This window comes from Stigmatopora argus, chromosome 14 (genome assembly GCF_051989625.1).
Source record: "Stigmatopora argus isolate UIUO_Sarg chromosome 14, RoL_Sarg_1.0, whole genome shotgun sequence".
NCBI lineage: Eukaryota > Metazoa > Chordata > Actinopteri > Syngnathiformes > Syngnathidae > Stigmatopora > Stigmatopora argus.
The window spans coordinates 6,803,394-6,823,075 of NC_135400.1; the positions used below are offsets into that span (position 1 = coordinate 6,803,394).

General features: G+C 37.4%; 3 protein-coding genes across 3 annotated transcripts; all 3 read left to right on the forward strand.

The window, feature by feature from the left end:
• The first annotated feature begins 443 nt into the window (after window positions 1-443).
• gdpd3a (glycerophosphodiester phosphodiesterase domain containing 3a) lies at window positions 444-7,997 on the forward strand. The gene is made up of 12 exons (XM_077619958.1): window positions 444-1,231; window positions 1,288-1,410; window positions 1,494-1,682; window positions 2,179-2,221; window positions 2,769-2,904; window positions 3,333-3,378; window positions 3,492-3,610; window positions 4,679-4,768; window positions 4,861-4,994; window positions 5,097-5,156; window positions 6,353-6,404; window positions 6,803-7,997. Exons 3-12 carry the CDS (start codon window positions 1,544-1,546, stop codon window positions 6,920-6,922), a joined length of 939 nt encoding a protein of 312 aa, XP_077476084.1. The 5' UTR covers window positions 444-1,231; window positions 1,288-1,410; window positions 1,494-1,543; the 3' UTR covers window positions 6,923-7,997.
• Window positions 7,998-8,910: 913 nt separating this feature from the next.
• ypel3 (yippee-like 3) lies at window positions 8,911-13,894 on the forward strand. Its single transcript, XM_077618874.1, has 5 exons — window positions 8,911-9,235; window positions 10,451-10,569; window positions 10,831-10,874; window positions 11,489-11,597; window positions 12,694-13,894. Exons 2-5 carry the CDS (start codon window positions 10,453-10,455, stop codon window positions 12,781-12,783), a joined length of 360 nt encoding a protein of 119 aa, XP_077475000.1. The 5' UTR covers window positions 8,911-9,235; window positions 10,451-10,452; the 3' UTR covers window positions 12,784-13,894.
• A 488-nt stretch (window positions 13,895-14,382) lies between these two features.
• Window positions 14,383-19,345, forward strand: atp6v0ca (ATPase H+ transporting V0 subunit ca). Its single transcript, XM_077618873.1, has 3 exons — window positions 14,383-14,625; window positions 16,788-16,971; window positions 18,255-19,345. The coding sequence occupies exons 1-3, from the start codon at window positions 14,550-14,552 to the stop codon at window positions 18,457-18,459; spliced, it is 465 nt and encodes a 154-aa protein (XP_077474999.1). The 5' UTR covers window positions 14,383-14,549; the 3' UTR covers window positions 18,460-19,345.
• The last annotated feature ends 337 nt before the right edge of the window (window positions 19,346-19,682 follow it).

Genomic DNA, 19,682 nt, shown 5'->3' on the forward strand with positions numbered 1-19,682 from the left:
TATGTGTTGATCAATGAATAGGGTTGGAAAAAAAGTGGGTATTTTTCTGTTTATTTCATTGACTGCCATTGGCAGTGGTGGACTTCGATTTGGAATAGGAGGAGCAAAACGTGGATATTTTCATAAAAAACACCCTGTTCATTTCCACTGGCAAAAACATTGAAATTCTCAAATATCAAAATGTGTGTGTATGTGTATATATATATATATATATATATATATAATATATATATATATATATATATATATATATATATATATATATATATATATATATATATATATATATATATATATATATATATATATATATATATATATATATAATTAATTCATTTTACATCATTTAAATCAAGGTGTGCAATATTGTATGTAGTTGTTGCAGAAAATCTTTCCAAAATGTCACAAAAACATTATTTCCAAAAGAAAGTAACTTGTTAAAATCTATATTAAGCCTTAAAACCACAAGAATAATCTAAAATGTACAGAATGTAATAAAAATGTTGCAGCAAATGACCCAAAATTCTTAGAAAGTACCCAAAAATTAGCAAGGAAGTGACACAAAATTAGTTCACTGGCTCTGATTTACAACAATAGTCCTCCAATTCATTTAAACTTGGAGAAGTGGGAATAAATGTTCAGTGCCAATGACAGTGCTAGATGTCAAATGAGAATGCATCTTCTAGTTCCAACTTGCTTTTCAAGTTGCACAGCTTTCATTCCCTCCTCTGCAACACGCCCTTCTAAGAAATTCATCACCTAGTAGGGAAATACAGAATTTATCCAGAATTTTAGCTGATTATGACTTAGGAAGAAATGTATGTTCACACAATCATGTCAATACATAGTCCATTGCTGTCTTAAGAAAAGTTGGAGCCAAAATTCTTGACACAAGCAGATTTTACAGACCTTATTTTAGGGGGAAAACAACCTTTTTTGGCCTAATGAGTTCCACCTTTCGCACTACGGTTGGTAACATTCCAGTTTTCCATTATATATGAAGAATGATGCATGTCATACTCTATCAAACAGAAAATAATTCACTCATTGTTTAACCTGCTACTTTAATAATGATCTTAAATTATGCATGCAGTCGATTGAAAAATTTAAATCAACATTTGGTGGTGCCTGATTAAGTATCCTGTTTTACATCCTGTTTTTTTCAGAGTGACGAACTTCAAGTTGTCTTATAAAGGAGAAAAAATGTTGACACATGATAAGGAGAGGCTAGGTAGGTAAAGGTGAGCTTTGGGTCAGAGCAGGTGCTTCATTAACTCATTTTTACAGTGCCAGCTCTTCTGAGTGCCTTTGCAAGAAGCCAAGCGGAGACGTGAAAAAAAGGGAGAAAGATTGTGTGCTGACTTCCTCGGGACCTTCGACAGCAATACCTGTTCGCCCAGATTTTCACAGGTAGATTAAGAGCAAGAGCAGCAAGTAGTTTGTACTGAGATTTTTGTTTCAGCTGACATTCATTAAAACCCTTAATTTTTCAGCCAAAAAAAACCCTGAGGAGAGTTCTTGCAGTTTTTCCCCCCCAAAAGAGATGTGCGCTTTTTGGTGCGTCATGCTCCCAGCGTTGGGAGGGTACATGCTTGCCTCGTTATACCTGCTCAAGAACCCCCACATTCTCCATAAGAGGAAATGCATGGGATTCTATTGTGTGCACATTTCCCACAGAGGAGGTAAGAGAGTCAAAGATTTCTGGGGGGAGGGAGTAGACCTTTGAATCATCAAAAATAGTTTCTAAGATCAATAATCAATCTTTGGAAGGTATAAAGTTGATGTAAAACAATAATATTCAATAGGTAATGTATTATATGGAGTATAAGACACTGGATTATAAGGCACACCATAAATGAGTGATGTTATTTTCACACATAAGGTGCAAGGACGTTGGCCTCACAGTTCTGAGATTGAGGGTTCAATCCTAGGTTTGGACATGTGTAGAGTTTGCCCTTTCTTCCTGTGCTTGCGTGGGTTTTCTCCGGGTACTTCAGGTTCCTCGCACATTCTAAAAACATGCTTGGTAGGCTGGTTGAACACACTAAATTGCCCTTAGGTATGAGTGTGAGTGTAAATAGTTGTCTGTCACCTTGTGCTCTGTGATTCGCTGGTCACCAATTTAGGGTTTATAGTTAAAAAACACTATTTCTGATAACTGTTTTACTGTCTTACCAGGATGTGGAGAGCGGATAGAAAGCACCATGGATGCATTTAGTCAGTGAGTACAATGTACTATATTTTCTCGCATATAAGCCGTATTTGTAACACAAAAAAAATATGACTGAAACAAGGGTATGGCTTATGTGCACAAGAATTACTATACTCTTTTTCACCAGTAGATGTAGGCAAAGTAACATTTACAATTTGTTGGTTATTTTCTGTTTTGCAGTAAGAAAACAACCATTACTGGATAAATGATATTGACCCTAAAAATGTGCTTTTGATTCACACAGTATCTCAGAAATACCATGTGATGATTTTTCTTAAGATTTTCCCTTCAAAGTATAATATGGAGGTGAAAATTGTGAATTAGGGGACATCTTATACGCGAGAGATTGTAAAATTCAACAATTTTAAGGGTGCGGCCTATACGCGGGGGTGGCGTATATGCCAGTAAATACGGTACATTATTTTTGTTATCATACCATAAAATGCAATCTTTTTAAACTTACCTGTATCCATATCAGTGGTGTCTGGAGACAAAAGCAACAAAGTGCTTTTGAACTTTACTGTCTAACAATGTGTGTATGCGACTGCTATTACAGCGCAGTGGAGCTGGGAACACAGATGTTTGAACTGGACTGTCACTTGACATTTGATGGTTATGTGGTGGTGTCACATGATGAAAATTTATTAAGGCAGACAGGCCATGATATCAGCATCTCTTCACTCCGCCTGCAGGTGGGAAAAAGGAATGGACTGTCACTGACAATTTGTTATCTTACTCCATATGTATACTACACGTACCTGCACAGTATCTATGTTAACCCACTGAGACCCTTTATCCTGCAGCCCTGTGATTGGGCACAAATTCAGGGTGCTAGGATAGGCTCCAGCACCACCCGCGACCCTTGTGATGACAAGTGGTTTGGAAAATGATGAATGACAAAAAATGAAAGTTAAGATACTTTTTAATAGCACAGTATTCTATATCCAGCAGCCAATATTGACTGAATATACAATAAACCTGCTTGGAGTCATCATATATGCTGAATATTGAGTGAACTAATCCAATGAAAATAGTAATATCTCTTACAATCACATTTGAAGATTAATATCTCTGCGAGTGTTTTCAATCACATTGAATATTCTTCGTGGGACTTTTTCAGGATTTACCTTTGTACAAACAAAGGCTTGAAGTGACTTTTCATCCAGGTGAGTCACTCCCACAGAGTAGATCATTCACAAAGGGTTACAAAATCATCCAAACAAAACAGTTAACAGAAAAGCACGTGTTTTTCATCTTTTTCATGCCTTCTGTCCTGCAGGTCACTATAGTAGAGGTTCCGACAGGAAGTTTGCTTTACTGGAGGATGTGTTCCGAAAGTTCCCAAAGGTCCCAATCAGCATTGAGATTAAAGAAAACAACAACCAGTTGATAGAAAAGGCAATACACACACACACACACACACACACACACACACACACACGGCATGCCTGCCACAACAATAACCTTAAGATGTCATAGCACTAAAATATTGAAATGGGTATTTGAAGTGTATTGTAATACAAACAACAAATTATACAGTAATCCCTCGAATATTGCGGGTTCAACTTTCGCGGCTTCACTACATAGCAGATTTTTTTCACAAATCAAATCAAAAACCTTTATTGTCATTATACAACAGCTGCGTATAACGAAATTAGTGGTGCTCTTCCACAAAGTGTGTGTTTCAATAAAAACATAAGTAATTTAATTTTCTGGGGGATATATTTTTTTTAATTACATTTTTGGGGGGGAAGTTCTTAAAAATGAAAATCCACACTGAAAGTTGCAAGTGGAAGCCACTCCCCTGTTCTCCGCTTGCTACTAGGACTTAGCACTGAAGTAAAAAATAAAATAAAAATATTTTTTTAAGTTCATATAAATGTGAAAATCCATGTTGAAATTCGCAAGCGGAAGCCACTCCCCTATCCTCCACTTGCTAATAGAACTCAGCACTGAAGTTATATATATATATATATATATATTTTAAATATATTTATTTTTAAATAGGGGGACCCTACTCCGTGGTTTTTCGTTTATCGCGGCCATGTTTGGTCTACATTAACCGCGATAATCGAGGGATTACTGTAAGCACTAAAATATTGTACTGCCAAAGATTTAAGTCGGTATTGATTAAATACTTTGCTGAGCTAGCTGAAAAAGGGAACCATTTGTAAGCAGAAATTGATATTTTAACTGTATTATTTTAAAAACAAAATATTTTTAAGGGATTTTAAATGCAGGGAGTTGTGTGTTCAGGTTGTAATACAAACAAAAGGGTCAAAATGTATCAGTAACTGCATTGCTGATTGCATGGGTGAACAGCTATTGCTATGTTTGTATTCTTAAAGTTGAATATTTGTACTTTTTATGAGGAAGATGTCCCGCTGTCTTTGATTAAAGCGGTAAAGTTTGCTTAATAAAATTAAACGCTGTAGCTTCTGTTGAAATATAATTCTGTCTGTGTAGGTGTCTGAGTTGGTCAAATTCTACCAAAGGGAGAAGATCACTGTCTGGGCATCTCTGAATTCAAATATCATGAGCAAGTGCCATAAAATGGTGAGTAAATGACCGTACCTTACACTCAGTTTTTTACTTTTAAATTTTTGCTATAGTACATAACTGAAATATTCATTTTTTCATCCATTTAGAATGGAGACATGCCGTACAGTTTTTCCATGTATCGAGGTGTGCTTCTTCTTCTCCTCTACTACAGTGGTTTGCTGCCCTTTGTGCCACTTGGGGAGAGTTTACTACAGTTTTACCTGCCACGCATATTCAACAGGTATTGCCTTATAGCTCTTATTGTAGATATTTCATAATGTATAATTTCAATGATTTTTAGGTGGGGAAAATAATGGTGCTAATTGTCTCTCTTTGTGTGCAGAACATTTATTCCTGAGAATAATCTTTTGAGGAACAGAGTGATTGTTACTCTGATAGACAAGTAAGACACTGACTTTCTTTACCATTTTTCATTTTTTTGGAAATACAAACAGACCTTTGTGAGAATTAATCTTATTCAATTGGTGAAAAGAGTTCATAATTATATACATTGGTGACATGAGATACAAATTTTCTTTCTGGAGTCGTGCTGAAAACATCTTTTTCCATTGACTCATTGGCTGCCATTGACAGCGACAGACGCCCAATCCATTTTGACTTGGAGGGGCAAATAAACAATAAACGTATATCGCTGTCTATGGCAATGAAACATGATCACTCAATGCCAGCCACCCCAGTTGAAATAGTTTTGAAGTCATTCACTGTCAAATGCAGTAAATAAGTTAAAATAAATGTAAATGACATAATCCATGTCTGCCATTCTCTAAAAACAACAAGCTCATACTTCATATTTTCACTTGCCAAGATAAAGCAAAAACAAAGCTGGTCATATTCTAAAAAGAAACATAAGTCTTATAGCTCATATTTCAATGCACCTCTGCACAGGACAGAGTAAAATACTTCATAATTTTTGAAAAATACTCATAATTAAAATAACACTTTACTTGAATGTTGTCATCAACATAACTTGACACCTGTCATAAATATGTATGCATGCTTATTGAAGATATTAAGTGGTTTAGGACTAAAATAGTTTTGTATTTGAAACAATGTCAATTTTGAATCAGATTAAGGTTTCAATCTGTACAGTGGTACCTCGAGATACAAGCTTAATTCATTCCGGGACTGAGCTCGTATGTCGATTTACTCGTAACTCAAATGAACGTTTCCCATAGGAATGAACTAAAAACAAATTAATTTGTTCCAACCATCTGAAAAAAACACTAAAAAGGGATATTGGATTGGAAAAACATTTTTATTTGTTCTAATTCGCCATCTATTAACAAAGTAACAAATAACTAGTGATTTAATAGTACTAGAATGTGTTTAATAGTACGAAAATTACCCTGACTTTCAGATGCAACCTATCGAGGGTTGTTTGCTTTTGTCTTCCCTTCAAAATATTCCCAAAATGATGCACACAAATGTCCTCACAATAGGGTAACGCACAACCACCTTCCAACGAGATGTAGTATATACTCCTCTCGTATTAGCGTTTTTTTCTGAATATATTACCTAGTGATTGTATTATCACAATCTGCCAAAATGATTAGCATGGTCTTAATTTCATCATTGTAGAGTAACAATGAGGAAGAGTCTCTTCAAACATCTTGCAGCCCGTGGAATTCAGGTATGATGCTTTTTTGTCTGCTGTATTTTAAGGTCTAATCCATGTTCTTTTCAAATACTACCTAAATCTGGTGCTCCGGTTTCTAAGTCCCCAACTGAAAAACCATTAATAAATCAGTTCATTCAGCGCTTTATAAATCACTCGCGAGCTCAGTAGGTGTTTTCGCTTTGCCCCTATGTCATTTGTGAAAGCATGAGCTCACCACGTAGTTGGGCCATTAGTGGGCCCCTAATGGCCTTGTGTGAAAACAATTGAAGACTGAATGCCATCATTTTATTACAACTGCACATAGGAATGAGCTTGCTTCAGGAAAGCTAACAAGAGAACATCCATCTATCATTAGGAGAAACTATTTCACAACTTGCGAGCACGTGACGCTTAACTTTGTAACTTTGCAGGTCCATTTGTTTGTATGCAACACAGATGAGGATATACGAGCGGCTTTCCAAATGGGGGCCACGGGGATCATGACCGACTATCCCTCGCTTCTATCAAGCTATCTCCTAAGAAACACTTAGTTGTGACCTCTCCACGTCCAAATGCAATAACTCGTAAATGGCACCTTTCTTGTGCTCGAAGATTGGAACTGACTGAAAGTGGCAAGCTATCAGTTATATTACTCATTTATAGCATGACTGAATTATCTCCACTGTGTAATCTTAGATTACCTAACTGATCATTCCTAATTAGGTGACTGTGATGGCTAGTTCATCATTTAAATGAGCTGTCTTCTGGACACAACACATGATAATTCATTTTATGTGTGAATGTGATAACATCATTTAAGGTTAACTCATTCAAAGCCATTGACAGTGGTAAACATCATTTCAACAGAGATGGCTAGCCTTTAGTTATAATGTTTTGCTGCCATCGACAACGATAGATGTCCAATCAGATTTGATTGGCAGCCCCGCCAAGTTTAAATGGATTGGATGTCAATCGCTGTCAATGGCAGCCAATGATTTAGCAATAAAAGCAAATATAGAAAGGAAAATAAAACAATGTGTACTCTTTTTTTTTACCCAGGTCATGGTCAAAGTCTGATTACATTGGAATGGTACTAAGCAAACAGTCCCTCGAGAGAAAACAAAGGCTGCATTTTTTTTCTAACCCTATTAGCTCTGCCTTACAATGGGAGAAGTGGGTTAATGGAATATGAATGGATAATTGCGGAGCGGCATTTAGAAGGGAAACGTGGAAATTGTGCTAGCATGTGGGCAAAACTTGACGCTTCCCAAATTACATTGAGGAACAAATTTGAGCGCTTATTTTCCTCAATTGTTTGAGCAAATTGGCGGACAATATGGCTTCAAAATTCTTAGAAAGGCCACCCGATTGTTCATTGGTTTTTTCCCCTGACTTTGTTGCAGGAAGGGTGGGATTGATTTCCACTCAGGTGGCGGTGTGATTAAGAGTGTAAATGTTTGTCTTTTTCTATGAGTGACTGGTGACCGGTTTGGGGTGTCAGTTCAGACTGTGACCCCGACAAATATAAGCAGTGTTCAAAACTAATGTATTCTTGAAAAATAACCTTTTTCAGATGTTCTGGTACATATTAATGAGTAATAAGAAATAAACGATCAACAAGGGCGACCCGCTGATGAGTGGTTAACGTGTCGGCCTCACAGTTCTGGGGTCAAGGGTTTGATTGGTGAACCTTGCATTTCCTCCCCAGGCTTGCATGGGTTTTCTCCAGGTACTCCCCAAATCCCCAAATCACCAAAACATGCATTGGCCCTAAATTGCCCCTAGCAATGAGTATGAGCATACGTGGTTGTCCGTCTCCATGTCCACCGATTCACGGTGTACCCCCGCCTGCTGCCCATAGTCATCTGGGATGGGCTCCAGCACCCCCCGCGGGCCTTGTGAGGATAAGCGGTTCTGAATCGGTGGTCAGCCAGATTTTTTTAAGGGGTAAAGGGATACTTTCGGCATCAGCTGATACCACACAGCTATTTGTTGGAATCGGTATTGGTAGCCAAAAAAATGGTATGACTGTAACATTAGTTATTTTTAAAAAATTTAATCGGTTATTATTACTATATGATTTTCTCTCCGGTCTTAAAGTTAAATTTTAATATTTCGCATGTGTATTATTCAAAATGTGTTAAGTTGAACGTAAAATATCAATCAATACTTCAATGGCTATTTATACTTTTGCTATCATCGACGTCATTTGCCGTCAGTGGCAGTCAAAGATTAACATCTCCAATGAACAGAAGTCCTTTAAAAAAAACAGATGGAAGACTAAAATAGCCATTCCGTTAATGTGTGGATCATGAGGGGAGTGTTTTCTTTTGGAAAAATAATACAGTAAAGTATTGTTCTGAGACCTGAATTCCCATCCAGAAGCAGGAAATGATAAACCATTGCTTGGGAACAGTACGAACGGGCTCACGTGAAGTCAAATCTGATTGGTTGACCCACATTCTAAAACGGATTCCAAAGCTCCTATTGGTCCATACCTTTTGTTTTGCCCTCCCATGTGCTTCAGACTTCCCCGCCTAAGTGTGTTTTCATAAACAAACCACATATTTCATCCGTCCGCGCAGCAATTAGTCACGAACCTGACAAACTGCCAGCTTTGTTCAATTTCGCTCCCTTTTCGACGGAAAATATTTGGGGGAAATATCTTCGAAAGAAACGGGACCACGCGTGTCAATAGCAGAAGCTGTTTTTATTGTATTTTTGGTCAAATACGTCAACGCGTGATCGACTGCTGAATACTGTGAGCCTCGGCGCTTCTGGTCGTTTTAGTTTCTCCCTTTTTTTCAGCTGTCAGTCGCATTAAATCACATTGTGGAGGTTGAAAATAGTCCTGACACCAGGAGGTAAGTGTCTAAAGGCGGGAAGAATCTGCAGTGCGTATTTGATTGCTGCAATGTTGTGACGGTGCGTAGCTAGCCAGCATGCTAGCCCACCAGGCTAGGTCCGAGATGGTTTTGTTGATCTATCTAATCCGTGTTTGTATCTCAGAGCCAGGGTTGCGCCTAACATTCTATATGTGTTTTTTAGTTTAATATTAAATTGAAAAGTCGGTGATATGTTTTGCAAGCTTTGTTCTCTTTTGAAGAAAGATGTCATGACATGTCCGGACATAATTCTTCCTTGAGTGACTTCAAGCGTGTTCGGGATGAACTAGACAATGTGACAAAAGCAGTCTTATTTTTTATTCAATCACGATAATTGTCTGTACGTAATACCATCCGTTTGCAGTAGATCGTAATCTTTGATTTATGCTTTGCAAAGGATAACCTCACAATCTTGCAGAGTTAAGCTAGAATTGTGTTTACTAGTACTGCACTTCTACAACAACAAAAAGTTTGTAACTGGGATTCATATTAGTGTTTCTCAATGTAAATTGCAGCAATACACAATTTTATTTAGAAAAATCTGATTGCACATCATTAAACAAACTTTTAAGGCATTTATTATGCATTTCACTGTATGACACTCGCATTATTGGTGCACAAATTATCATTGCTTACATTTTCAAGGTATTTGGAAAATGCAACACATGCGAGGCCATGGCCTGAATCAGAATGAACAAAAGAGTCATGATTGTTATTAAAAAAGTTGGCATTTGGTCTTTGATAGTTTGACAGCAAGTTAAAAATGATTTAGTCAGTTAGGCTTTCAGGCAAAAACATTATTTCCAGTCAATTTTCAGGGCATTGAAGTTAAATTTGGGTCATTTTCCACAACACATGAACACTAATGCTGTGTTTCCTGACCTTTTTTGAGCCAACTAGGCCATGTCACCAATGTGAATTAAAAAAAAAATCAAAGCACCATACAGTAACATAACAAAAAGTATTGAATACTTAAATAATGGTAACATGCCTTAATTTACTTACAGAAATTCAACTCTTCGCTCTGTCACGATAGATGAAAAATAATGTATTTGTAATTAACAAACCATTTCCAAAGGTTACTTGATGACTCAAAGCAAAAGTGTGCCAAACCCCGGGGGCTCAAAATCACTGGTTAAGACGATAAGATATTTTCCTGTGAACGGGAATACAGCAACTCTTTTCCTTTTTTAGACATGGTGAAGCTGACAAAAGCCAAGACATTCCAGGCTTACCTGGACTCCTGCCACCGCCGTTACAGCTGTGTGCACTGCCGCGCCCATCTGGCCAACCATGATGATCTAATCTCCAAGGTCAGATGCCACCCTTTTGTTGTATTTATCACTTCACGTGGCTGATGTGTTCTCACGCGCAAGTGTCGCCCTATCATTTGAAAAATTTCCACTAAAACCCGTGTATGTAAACAACATGTGGGAAAACTAGGTTGATCTATAAGCAGTGGATTAAATTGAGAAACAATGTGGAACACTGCCACATTAACAAGATCATGTAAAAATAAACAGTTGACTCTTACTGTGCAGCAATGAACACATTTTTTTGTTTTTGTTTCCTAGTCTTTCCAAGGTAGTCAAGGCAGAGCTTACCTTTTCAACTCTGTGTGAGTATTTTGATTACAATTTCACTTAGTAATGACATTGTTAAACTTACTTAAATTGATCACTGATACAAATAGAAATTCAGTTATTTTATCATTTTTTAAATTTTATTATTATTATTTTAATTTTTTTTTAATTTTATTTAAATGTTAAATTATTTCAATTATTTGTATTTTATTTTACTTTATTATTATTATTTTAAATTATTTAAATTTAATTTAAATTTAAAATTATTATTATTTTAAATTATTTAAATTTAAAATTATTATTATTATTTTATTATTGTATCATTATGATCCAATTATTTTTTAATGAGTCCACTTATAGTTTAGATAGTTTCCTATTTTTAGACATGTTGACAGAAACCTAATAGTGCATAGATAATTTGATTTATTCGCGAGTGGACTTTGAAGTTGGGTGTTAGCTAATCTGCCATTGGGTTAGTAGGTCAGTGATACATTGGCTCTAACCTGATGATGAGATGTAATGGCTGGAAATAAAATAAGAGTCTTAATATATTTAACCCTGAATCATGTGATAGCTTTAAATTTACAAGTCTTACAGGAATTACATTTTATTCAGCAAATGTGGACATCTACTACTTGATGACTTTCAGGGTAAACATTGGCTGTGGTCCTGCAGAGGAAAGGCTGCTGCTCACAGGACTTCATGCGGTGGCTGACATCTATTGTGAAAACTGTCACACCACTCTGGGCTGGAAATATGTGAGTTTCCATTATGTGTCTGATAATATATCAGTCCTTTCCACAACACTTAACATTGCGGGGTGCAGGAGCCTAGTGTATATATTAAAATGGGGTTATTTCACAATACTTATGACAATAAGTTATAGATATACTCATGCCAAGAATCGATTTTTCGTTTTGAAAAGATGTTACCATTTAACCCTTAAAGGCTGATGGACACACCGGCGTCTTTGAAACGCAAACTATAATATAAAAAAATAAAATAAAATAAAAAAACAGCCATTATTTTAGCCCGTTGAAGATGTCATAGATGAGAAGTAAATCAAAACACATATGAATAATTACAGTTCTTGTTTTGTTATTTTTGTCTCAATATTATAAAGCCATTTTGTATGAACACAACCATATGCACGAGAATCAGCCCAGAAAAGAAAAACTATGGCCCATTGTACACAGTTTGAAATATTTTTGTAAAGTTGTGTAGTTATTTTACATTTAACATTTAATGTTGCATTTGCTCTATCTGAGAATGCAAAGCAACAATTTTCTTTTTTTTTTAATAAGTTGCTATGGAAGTTTTTAAAATTCTAAAATTATAATTTTTAAAAAAATTGTAAATGTTTGGATATATTATTATCTAATTTCACATTTGGACACACTGTTGTTGAGCATGTTTATGGTTTTAATTGTAATGCTTTTTTCAATTCAAATTTGCTTATTCTTGTCTATTTTTGGACTTATTATGGTCAAACTACATATTCATATAGGAGAGGTTGTGCTAGAAAAAAACATACCAAGCAAGAGCATGTTAAACAGTTTATGTGGTATTTAGATGTAAAACAAAAAGAATAAAACAAATACCAGACTCAACTTTAAAGTTAACAAAGCAACAAACATTTTCCAATAGTGCCACTGATGGCAATTCATTTTGACTGGGGGGAGCGAATTTATATAGTTTTACTTTCTAAAGACATACATTCTTTTTAAACAGTTTGGCCTTTATTTCCAAATGTTCATGATTTTTATTAATGGTAAAGATAAAATAAAAAATGTGGAGGTAGCTAGATGAATTGGAATTGTTTTGCTCTTGACATCAATGATTATGTTTTTACAGGAACAAGCCTTTGAACTGAGTCAAAAGTACAAGGAAGGGAAGTTCATCATTGAGCTGTCCCACATGATCAAAGACAACGGCTGGGACTGAACGGGAAATCTTCATTGCGCTCCATGACTTTTTCCAAGTTGCATCCCCTCGTCTTAGCGGGGTTCCAGTGTAGCTCCCTCATCCCGCGTTTAAGCCATCGCTGTGCCACACTTTCACTCTACGGCTTTGCCATGAATAGCATGTGATGCCTTATCTTCCTCCTTCCTGTTTTCCAGCAGTCACAGCAAGCTTTCCGATAATGCAATCCCAAATGCTAGCTGTGCTCGGGCCAGGTATGAATGCCTGTAGGGTGTGTATGCGTGTGTGAAATAACTCATAGGCACGTATGTGGAGATGGGATTTTTAGACATGTTGGTGTGATAAACCTATTATCAGTGATCAATGAGTAAGACTGGGTAGGTCGGGGCAAGATCAGTGTAAGTCACACAATATTGACCTTGCACTGCGAATGTTGCCATCCTCCCAGTGTATTCACACAAAAAAGTTTACAGTGACAATTTAAATATATCTGGCTAAGATGCAGATTGTGCAAGTGAACTGAAATATCAGTGGAGATTTTTTTTAAAATTTTTAAATTTTATGTTTTTATAGAAAGTTTAGTAACTTCTTAGCCTGATATGTAGAAGGGTTGGGGAATTAGTAAGGATAATCATGCCCGTACATTTCCTGCAGGTGATTTTAAAGCTGAACTACTGCTTGGAAGTATGTGAGGGTGGGTGAAGATTGCGTGTGTACTTCTCCGTGGGGAACCTGGGAGGCCAAAGAGCTCATTTAGTTAAGTTTGGGCGAGACAATAATAGAACTGGCTCTCTGGTAGTTGTCAGAATTCGATTGTTAGATTTTAAAAGTAAAGCTGTCCTCCAAGGAACTAAATTTCCAGTTTGTGATTGCAGGGTATGCCTGGAGTTTTACCTGCATAATTAGGACATCCATTACTTTCCATTAAAGAGCTCTATATATGTTTGTGTAGTGTAACAATGATGAGAGGCCCATTTTTTTTAATAGCTCAATTTACCCAATCAAGTTTGAACAATGTCCGATTGGAATCATGTAGCATATTTATGGTGATTTCATTTTTTTTATTGTTTGCTTCTGTTCATTAAAGTTTTATTTTATTCTGATCTTTCATTAAAATACAGTGCTTCTGTAATGTGTGTTGCAGCTTTTCTTTGCTTTTAAGCATTATGAAATATGAGTATATTTGAATACAGGAAATTCTCAGTACTGCATTTCTGATCTCATATAGTGTGCCCACGTGAAGGATATTAGAAAAAAAATATTTAAATACACATTTCTAAAATATGAAGGTTCGGCAAATCTTTTTTGCTAAAAAGTAGTAGGTTATTCCAATTCAAAGTATACACTGGTGTCAGGACTGCAGGTAATGCACTTGCAGCAGAATATACCACTATGTGAAAACGATACAATGTACTCACAACATTTAATACCCTTTATAAAACCGTTGTTTTCAACGTTTTTAAATCAAATTACCTCAAAATCAAATTATCATCTACAACTAAATACAGTTCCTCAAAATTTTCCATTAAAACACTTACTTTTCATTATTATATGTATTATCGCGCCGTTGAGCACCCCCTTGACTCTATTGCAATGGTTTCTTCCGAGTCACTCAGTCACGTGACATTTTCCACTTCGCCATTTTCCCCTTCTACACCGGTCCTCTAGCCCGCGGTAGCCTGTAGCAACACTCCGTTATCAAACCTGTCCCAGGCTGACGGTGGCGTCGAGGTAAACTATACGATAACCTTCTCCCGTCGCTTTTTGGGCCAGTGAATACGAGGAAAATGTCATCCGAAGAGAGCCCCGAGTACTCGTCGTTCTTCGCTGTGATGGGAGCCTCCGCGGCCATGGTCTTCAGCGGTAACTACAGCTGCTTCTTCTTCATTTGACATTTGATGTTCGCACTTCGTGTGTGCCATTTAAGCAGCACGAATCGCAACAAAAATTCGACAGTGCCAAAAAAACAGTCAAAACCAGTCACGGTTTCTACACTAGTCGGGCATGCGTGTCATTAGGCGGGGACGGATTGCTACCAGCCGGCCTTCGTCGATTAAGCCAGCGCGCACAAACTGATGCGGAATCAATCTCTAATATTGAACATATAGTTTTGGAAAATGTGGCATTTTATTTAAAGGAAAGTTTGAATTGATGCTGGCAGTTATGAAGGAAATTGCACCTTTTGGGTTGACACATTTTGAGGCCTGGTATCGGTGCATGACAGTGAAGGAGAAAAGCGTTTATCCACTCATTCATTCGCAAGGGCCTATCTTTCCTGACACGCATTGGGCGAGGGACGTCAAGTGCGCCTAATACATAGATCAAACTGACGGAAAAGGAGCAGGACATTACATTTGGACTGTAAAAGTCAGTATTTGTCACGGGCCGCGTTGCAGGTATGGTTTAACTCCGATGGATGTCATGACTGAAACCATCCATGATTCCACCTTGATGCACGCACCATCATGTCTTCTTTCCTATCACAGGTCTGGTTAACGAGATGAAATAAATCCAGCAAAATTATTTACTCCATTATTGTCGCTTTATGTATTGATCGATCCAATCCATTCGGACTAGGAGGGCTCGCAGCAATCGTTGGATTATGATCATGGATACTCGATGCCACGATCCCAGTTCAAATTGAGTTGATGTCTTATCACGTGTGCTAACAGTAAATATTGCTTAAGTAATTAATTGTTCTTGCCAAAAACCTCTCAAATGTTTAAGTTTTAAATTGATTTCTTCATATTGGCCATTTTGATAAGGGGGGGAAAAGGCAGATACCGGTATACGTCAAATGTCGGCCCCGATCATAGGCCTGGCCGATTATTGTTTGATCACTAAAAAATGTGTGACTTCAAGGTTGATAGATGTACACCAAATTCTGAACACTTTAATTCAGGAAAAAAATGTTATGCATTAAATGATCGTCTGAGTGCCACTTCAGCATAACGTTTATGTCCTCCTCCATCCCAGCCTGCCCAAAAACATTAGATTTTACAGTCAAGTTACCAGTCTACAATCCTAAGAAAAAGCATCATTACATTTTTCCCGCCCTCCCCAACTGAAAAACACAACACCTATACAGTGTTAAAAATGAGGCGACATCGTGCATATTAAAAGCAAGTGAGATGTTGGTTTTTATGCACTTGATAATGACTGCACATTTCACAGTTAAACCAGAGAATGGTATTATAATGTGTTGCATTGTGAAAATGATTGCATGATATTCTTTTGTGTTTATCAAGTGCAGGAGTCGGCAACCCAAAATGTCTGGAGTTGAATTTTAAAATAAATATACATTTAAAACAAAATCCTTATAATGAAGGCAACACATGCTGTATATATTGGCCTACTATCAAAATTGGCTACAAATACAACATGAGCAATCATGATTAAATGTTTATTTTCTCTGCAGTGCATTTTGTAGAGAACAATGCACTGACTGCTCTGTTGTACGATGCTGCCTCAAGTTTAACTTCATTACAATATTCATTAATTATCTTTCATTTATTGATGAACTTAAAGAAATGAAACAAAAAAATCCAATTTGACGTCATTTTTATTTTGAGGATTCGACAAAACAACAAAATGGAATGTGCATAACATGCCCCTTCTCCATCTGTCAAGGGGTCCTGGAAGAATGGGCTCTCGTGCCCCATCTGGTGGACAAAAACAGGTTTTACTGCCCCCATTATAACAGTTGCGAAGAGCAGTTTTTCACCGGGATTTGGTCATAGAGGCGAAGACCGTGTATAACGCGCACCCGAACTTTGCTTCAGTTTTTTTCATTCAAAATTTAGCTAGAATAAATACGGTAATTATAATAGGGGTCCTACTTTGGTTTTTTTTTTCATTTATCGCGACCATATCTGGTCTACATTAACCGCGATATTGGAGGGATTACTGTAGTTGCCGACCCCCGATATAGTGCCTTTGGAATTGGGCCTCCATGTTAAAAATGCTTTAACCATGAAATTACAAAGAAGACTGTATTAACATGTACCAAAATGTTTGTTCTTAAGCTCTAGGCGCAGCGTATGGGACAGCAAAGAGCGGGACGGGCATTGCTGCAATGTCCGTGATGAGGCCAGAGCTCATCATGAAGTCCATCATTCCAGTGGTCATGGCGGGTATCATCGCCATCTACGGGCTGGTGGTGGCAGTGCTGATAGCAAACAACATCAATGAAAGGGTCACGCTCTACAAGTAAGATTCGTCATAAACTCATATTTTTACATGGCGGGGGGGGGCATATTTCTACCTGTGCACTTAAGTTGAACAAATTATAAGACAAGTGCCCAAAATAATCTTGAAACCTAAAATGTAAAAAAAAAACTCATGAATGAATTTAATATCTTTTGGGTTTGTCTGTGTTTATCTGATAGTGACAATTGAGAAAGATAGGGAGGGAAAAATGTCTTTCTGTGACATGGTGAGTCTTTTAAATACTTGGCCCCCCAACTGCAATGGCTTAATGCAGTTCGGAGTCTTTGCTGCTAATATCATGAGGATACATTCGCTAATTTACGCCAGAAAAGCTGAAGAGATAGTCACAGAGGATCTCTTGCTTTTCTTTCTTCTTTTTATCTGGATTAGTTTTTAAATATTGGCTGAAATCTGGCAGCTATTGTTTTGGATTTCATCCAATTTTCCAGACGCACCTAATGGCGTGGCGGTACACTTGGCTTGCTAGCTTGTTCCACTCAACACAGCCTTTTCTCTCCTGCATTGCTGATAGTCTGCTGTTCCAAATGTTCACTTTATCTATAACCCTATTTTAAAATTGCCTTTAAATAGTTTAATTTTACAATTTCCCTCGTATAAGATTCACAATTTTCACCTCTGGTTTTAATGGGGATTACAAATGTTACTGTGAAAGTAACACAGAAAAATCATTGCATGTTATTTTTGAGATTCTGTATGAATCGAAGGGATCGTCTGTTGGATTGCATATTCAAAAAGGTGTTGCCTGCACGTAGACAAATTCAAAAAGGAAGTCATGTGAGCAGTACAACCAGGAAGTGTGTCCGTAGCGGTCTAGTTTGTCATGCCTAGATAAGATGGTGGCGCCCTGAGTGAGCAATGGCAGGCACAAGTGAGTTTTTTCACGTTTTTATGCAAAATACGTTTTTTTCTTTCTTTAATTTCATTTATAGACGTCAAAATAAATTTTGTTTAGTGTTTTATCTGTTTATCTTTTCTGTATTCTGAAATAAATGACCGTATCGGCCACATTGTCTTGCGTTATGGCGTTTTGTGCATGTCAAGTCTAACTTGTGCACATACATATAAGTCGTACCTTTGATTCAGTCATTTTTTAGCGACGAATACGGCGTAGAAAATATGCTAGTCGCTTAACGCTGCGAGACAATCAGATCGTATTCAACCGTTTTGCCTGGTGTGCTGTAGGCGGGCACCCTGACAGCAAAGGATGCCGTTTGTGTTGTGGAGCGCCGACCCTGACTTGAGATTTCCCTTTACTTCGACAGGAGCTTCCTTCATCTAGGCGCCGGTCTGAGCGTGGGCCTGAGCGGTCTGGCGGCCGGCTTCGCCATCGGCATCGTAGGGGACGCCGGCGTGAGAGGCACGGCCCAGCAGCCCCGCCTCTTCGTGGGCATGATCTTGATCCTGATCTTCGCCGAGGTGCTGGGGCTTTACGGCCTCATCGTGGCTCTCATCCTGTCTACAAAATAAGCGTCGTCATCAGCTCCCATTTCATCCATTCCACATCCAAGCAGCGAGAACAAAAAGATTTTCACCAACTTCCATTGACACCAAGAAGGCCTGACAGGATGGGATGGCAAGCTGAGGCGTGGTGCCGTTGGACCTGGCAGTTTTGTCATCGCTAATTACCATCTGTCCAAATTGTGTTTTCCCCAAGCCATCCGGTTGTGTCAGGCGCAGTGTACAGAGCAGGCATGAAGATGTATTTGGTTGTTGTTGGATGATGTGTGGACAGTCTGCCTGATGTGTTGTCTGATCTTATCCTGTACAGTGGTCACCCCCTAGTAAATGTAGTAATCAGTCTGTGCTGTGCTGAGTATCAACGTTCACCTCCTTGCCCTACTTCAATTTCTGCTTTTGTCACTCTTATCCGACACTACAGCGGAATTGTGCACATCAGTATTTGTTTTTGTTTTAATATTATTTTTGGGGACCAGTTTTGAATCACAGCAGTGAAGAGCTGTCAACTTTTTTTTGGTTTGCTATTTATGGAACGCTATGAAGACGTAATGAAACTGTCTAACTGGAGTACTGTTTATTGAATACCTATTATACATTAAAATATATAAATTATGTGTATAGTTAGAGTAATTGCGCCGTTGGTAATTGTTCTAAGTGCTTGAAATTCCTCTGGATGTAGTGTGATTTATCAATGGAGGATGTCCACATGTTGGTATGAAATTGAATGGGTGTGTGATATGAGTGAATTGTGTGTGGGTGAATTTATGTTTACTATGGTATCCTCAAACACTCATATTGTTAACCTGTAGTAATGCTGTCTTGATTTTTTTTGTTTTAAGCTCATTGTTCATCTGTGATAGTCAAATTTCCAAATAAAACTCATCCACCTCCAGAACATTATGGCCAAGCTCTTTCTTTATATGTTATCGAAAATCAAAACGGGCTAGATTTAAAGGGATTTTTAGGAAGGATATTGAATCCTTTATAGATTTTTTTTTTTGCATTTTGGGTAAAAATATTTAAGTTAGTCTTGTTGGAGAACCTAATAGGCAATGTAGTTGAGGACAACAATTGAGCAATTTGCTAAAGATATATTATTGAACACTTGGTAATTTAACACCTGTTTTCCCAACAAACAAAAGCAACTTGAATTACGAAAAATAGCAAAGTATAGTGTATAAATATTGGTAAATTTGGCATTACCTTCGCCAATTTGGTCTAGCTTTAAGAGT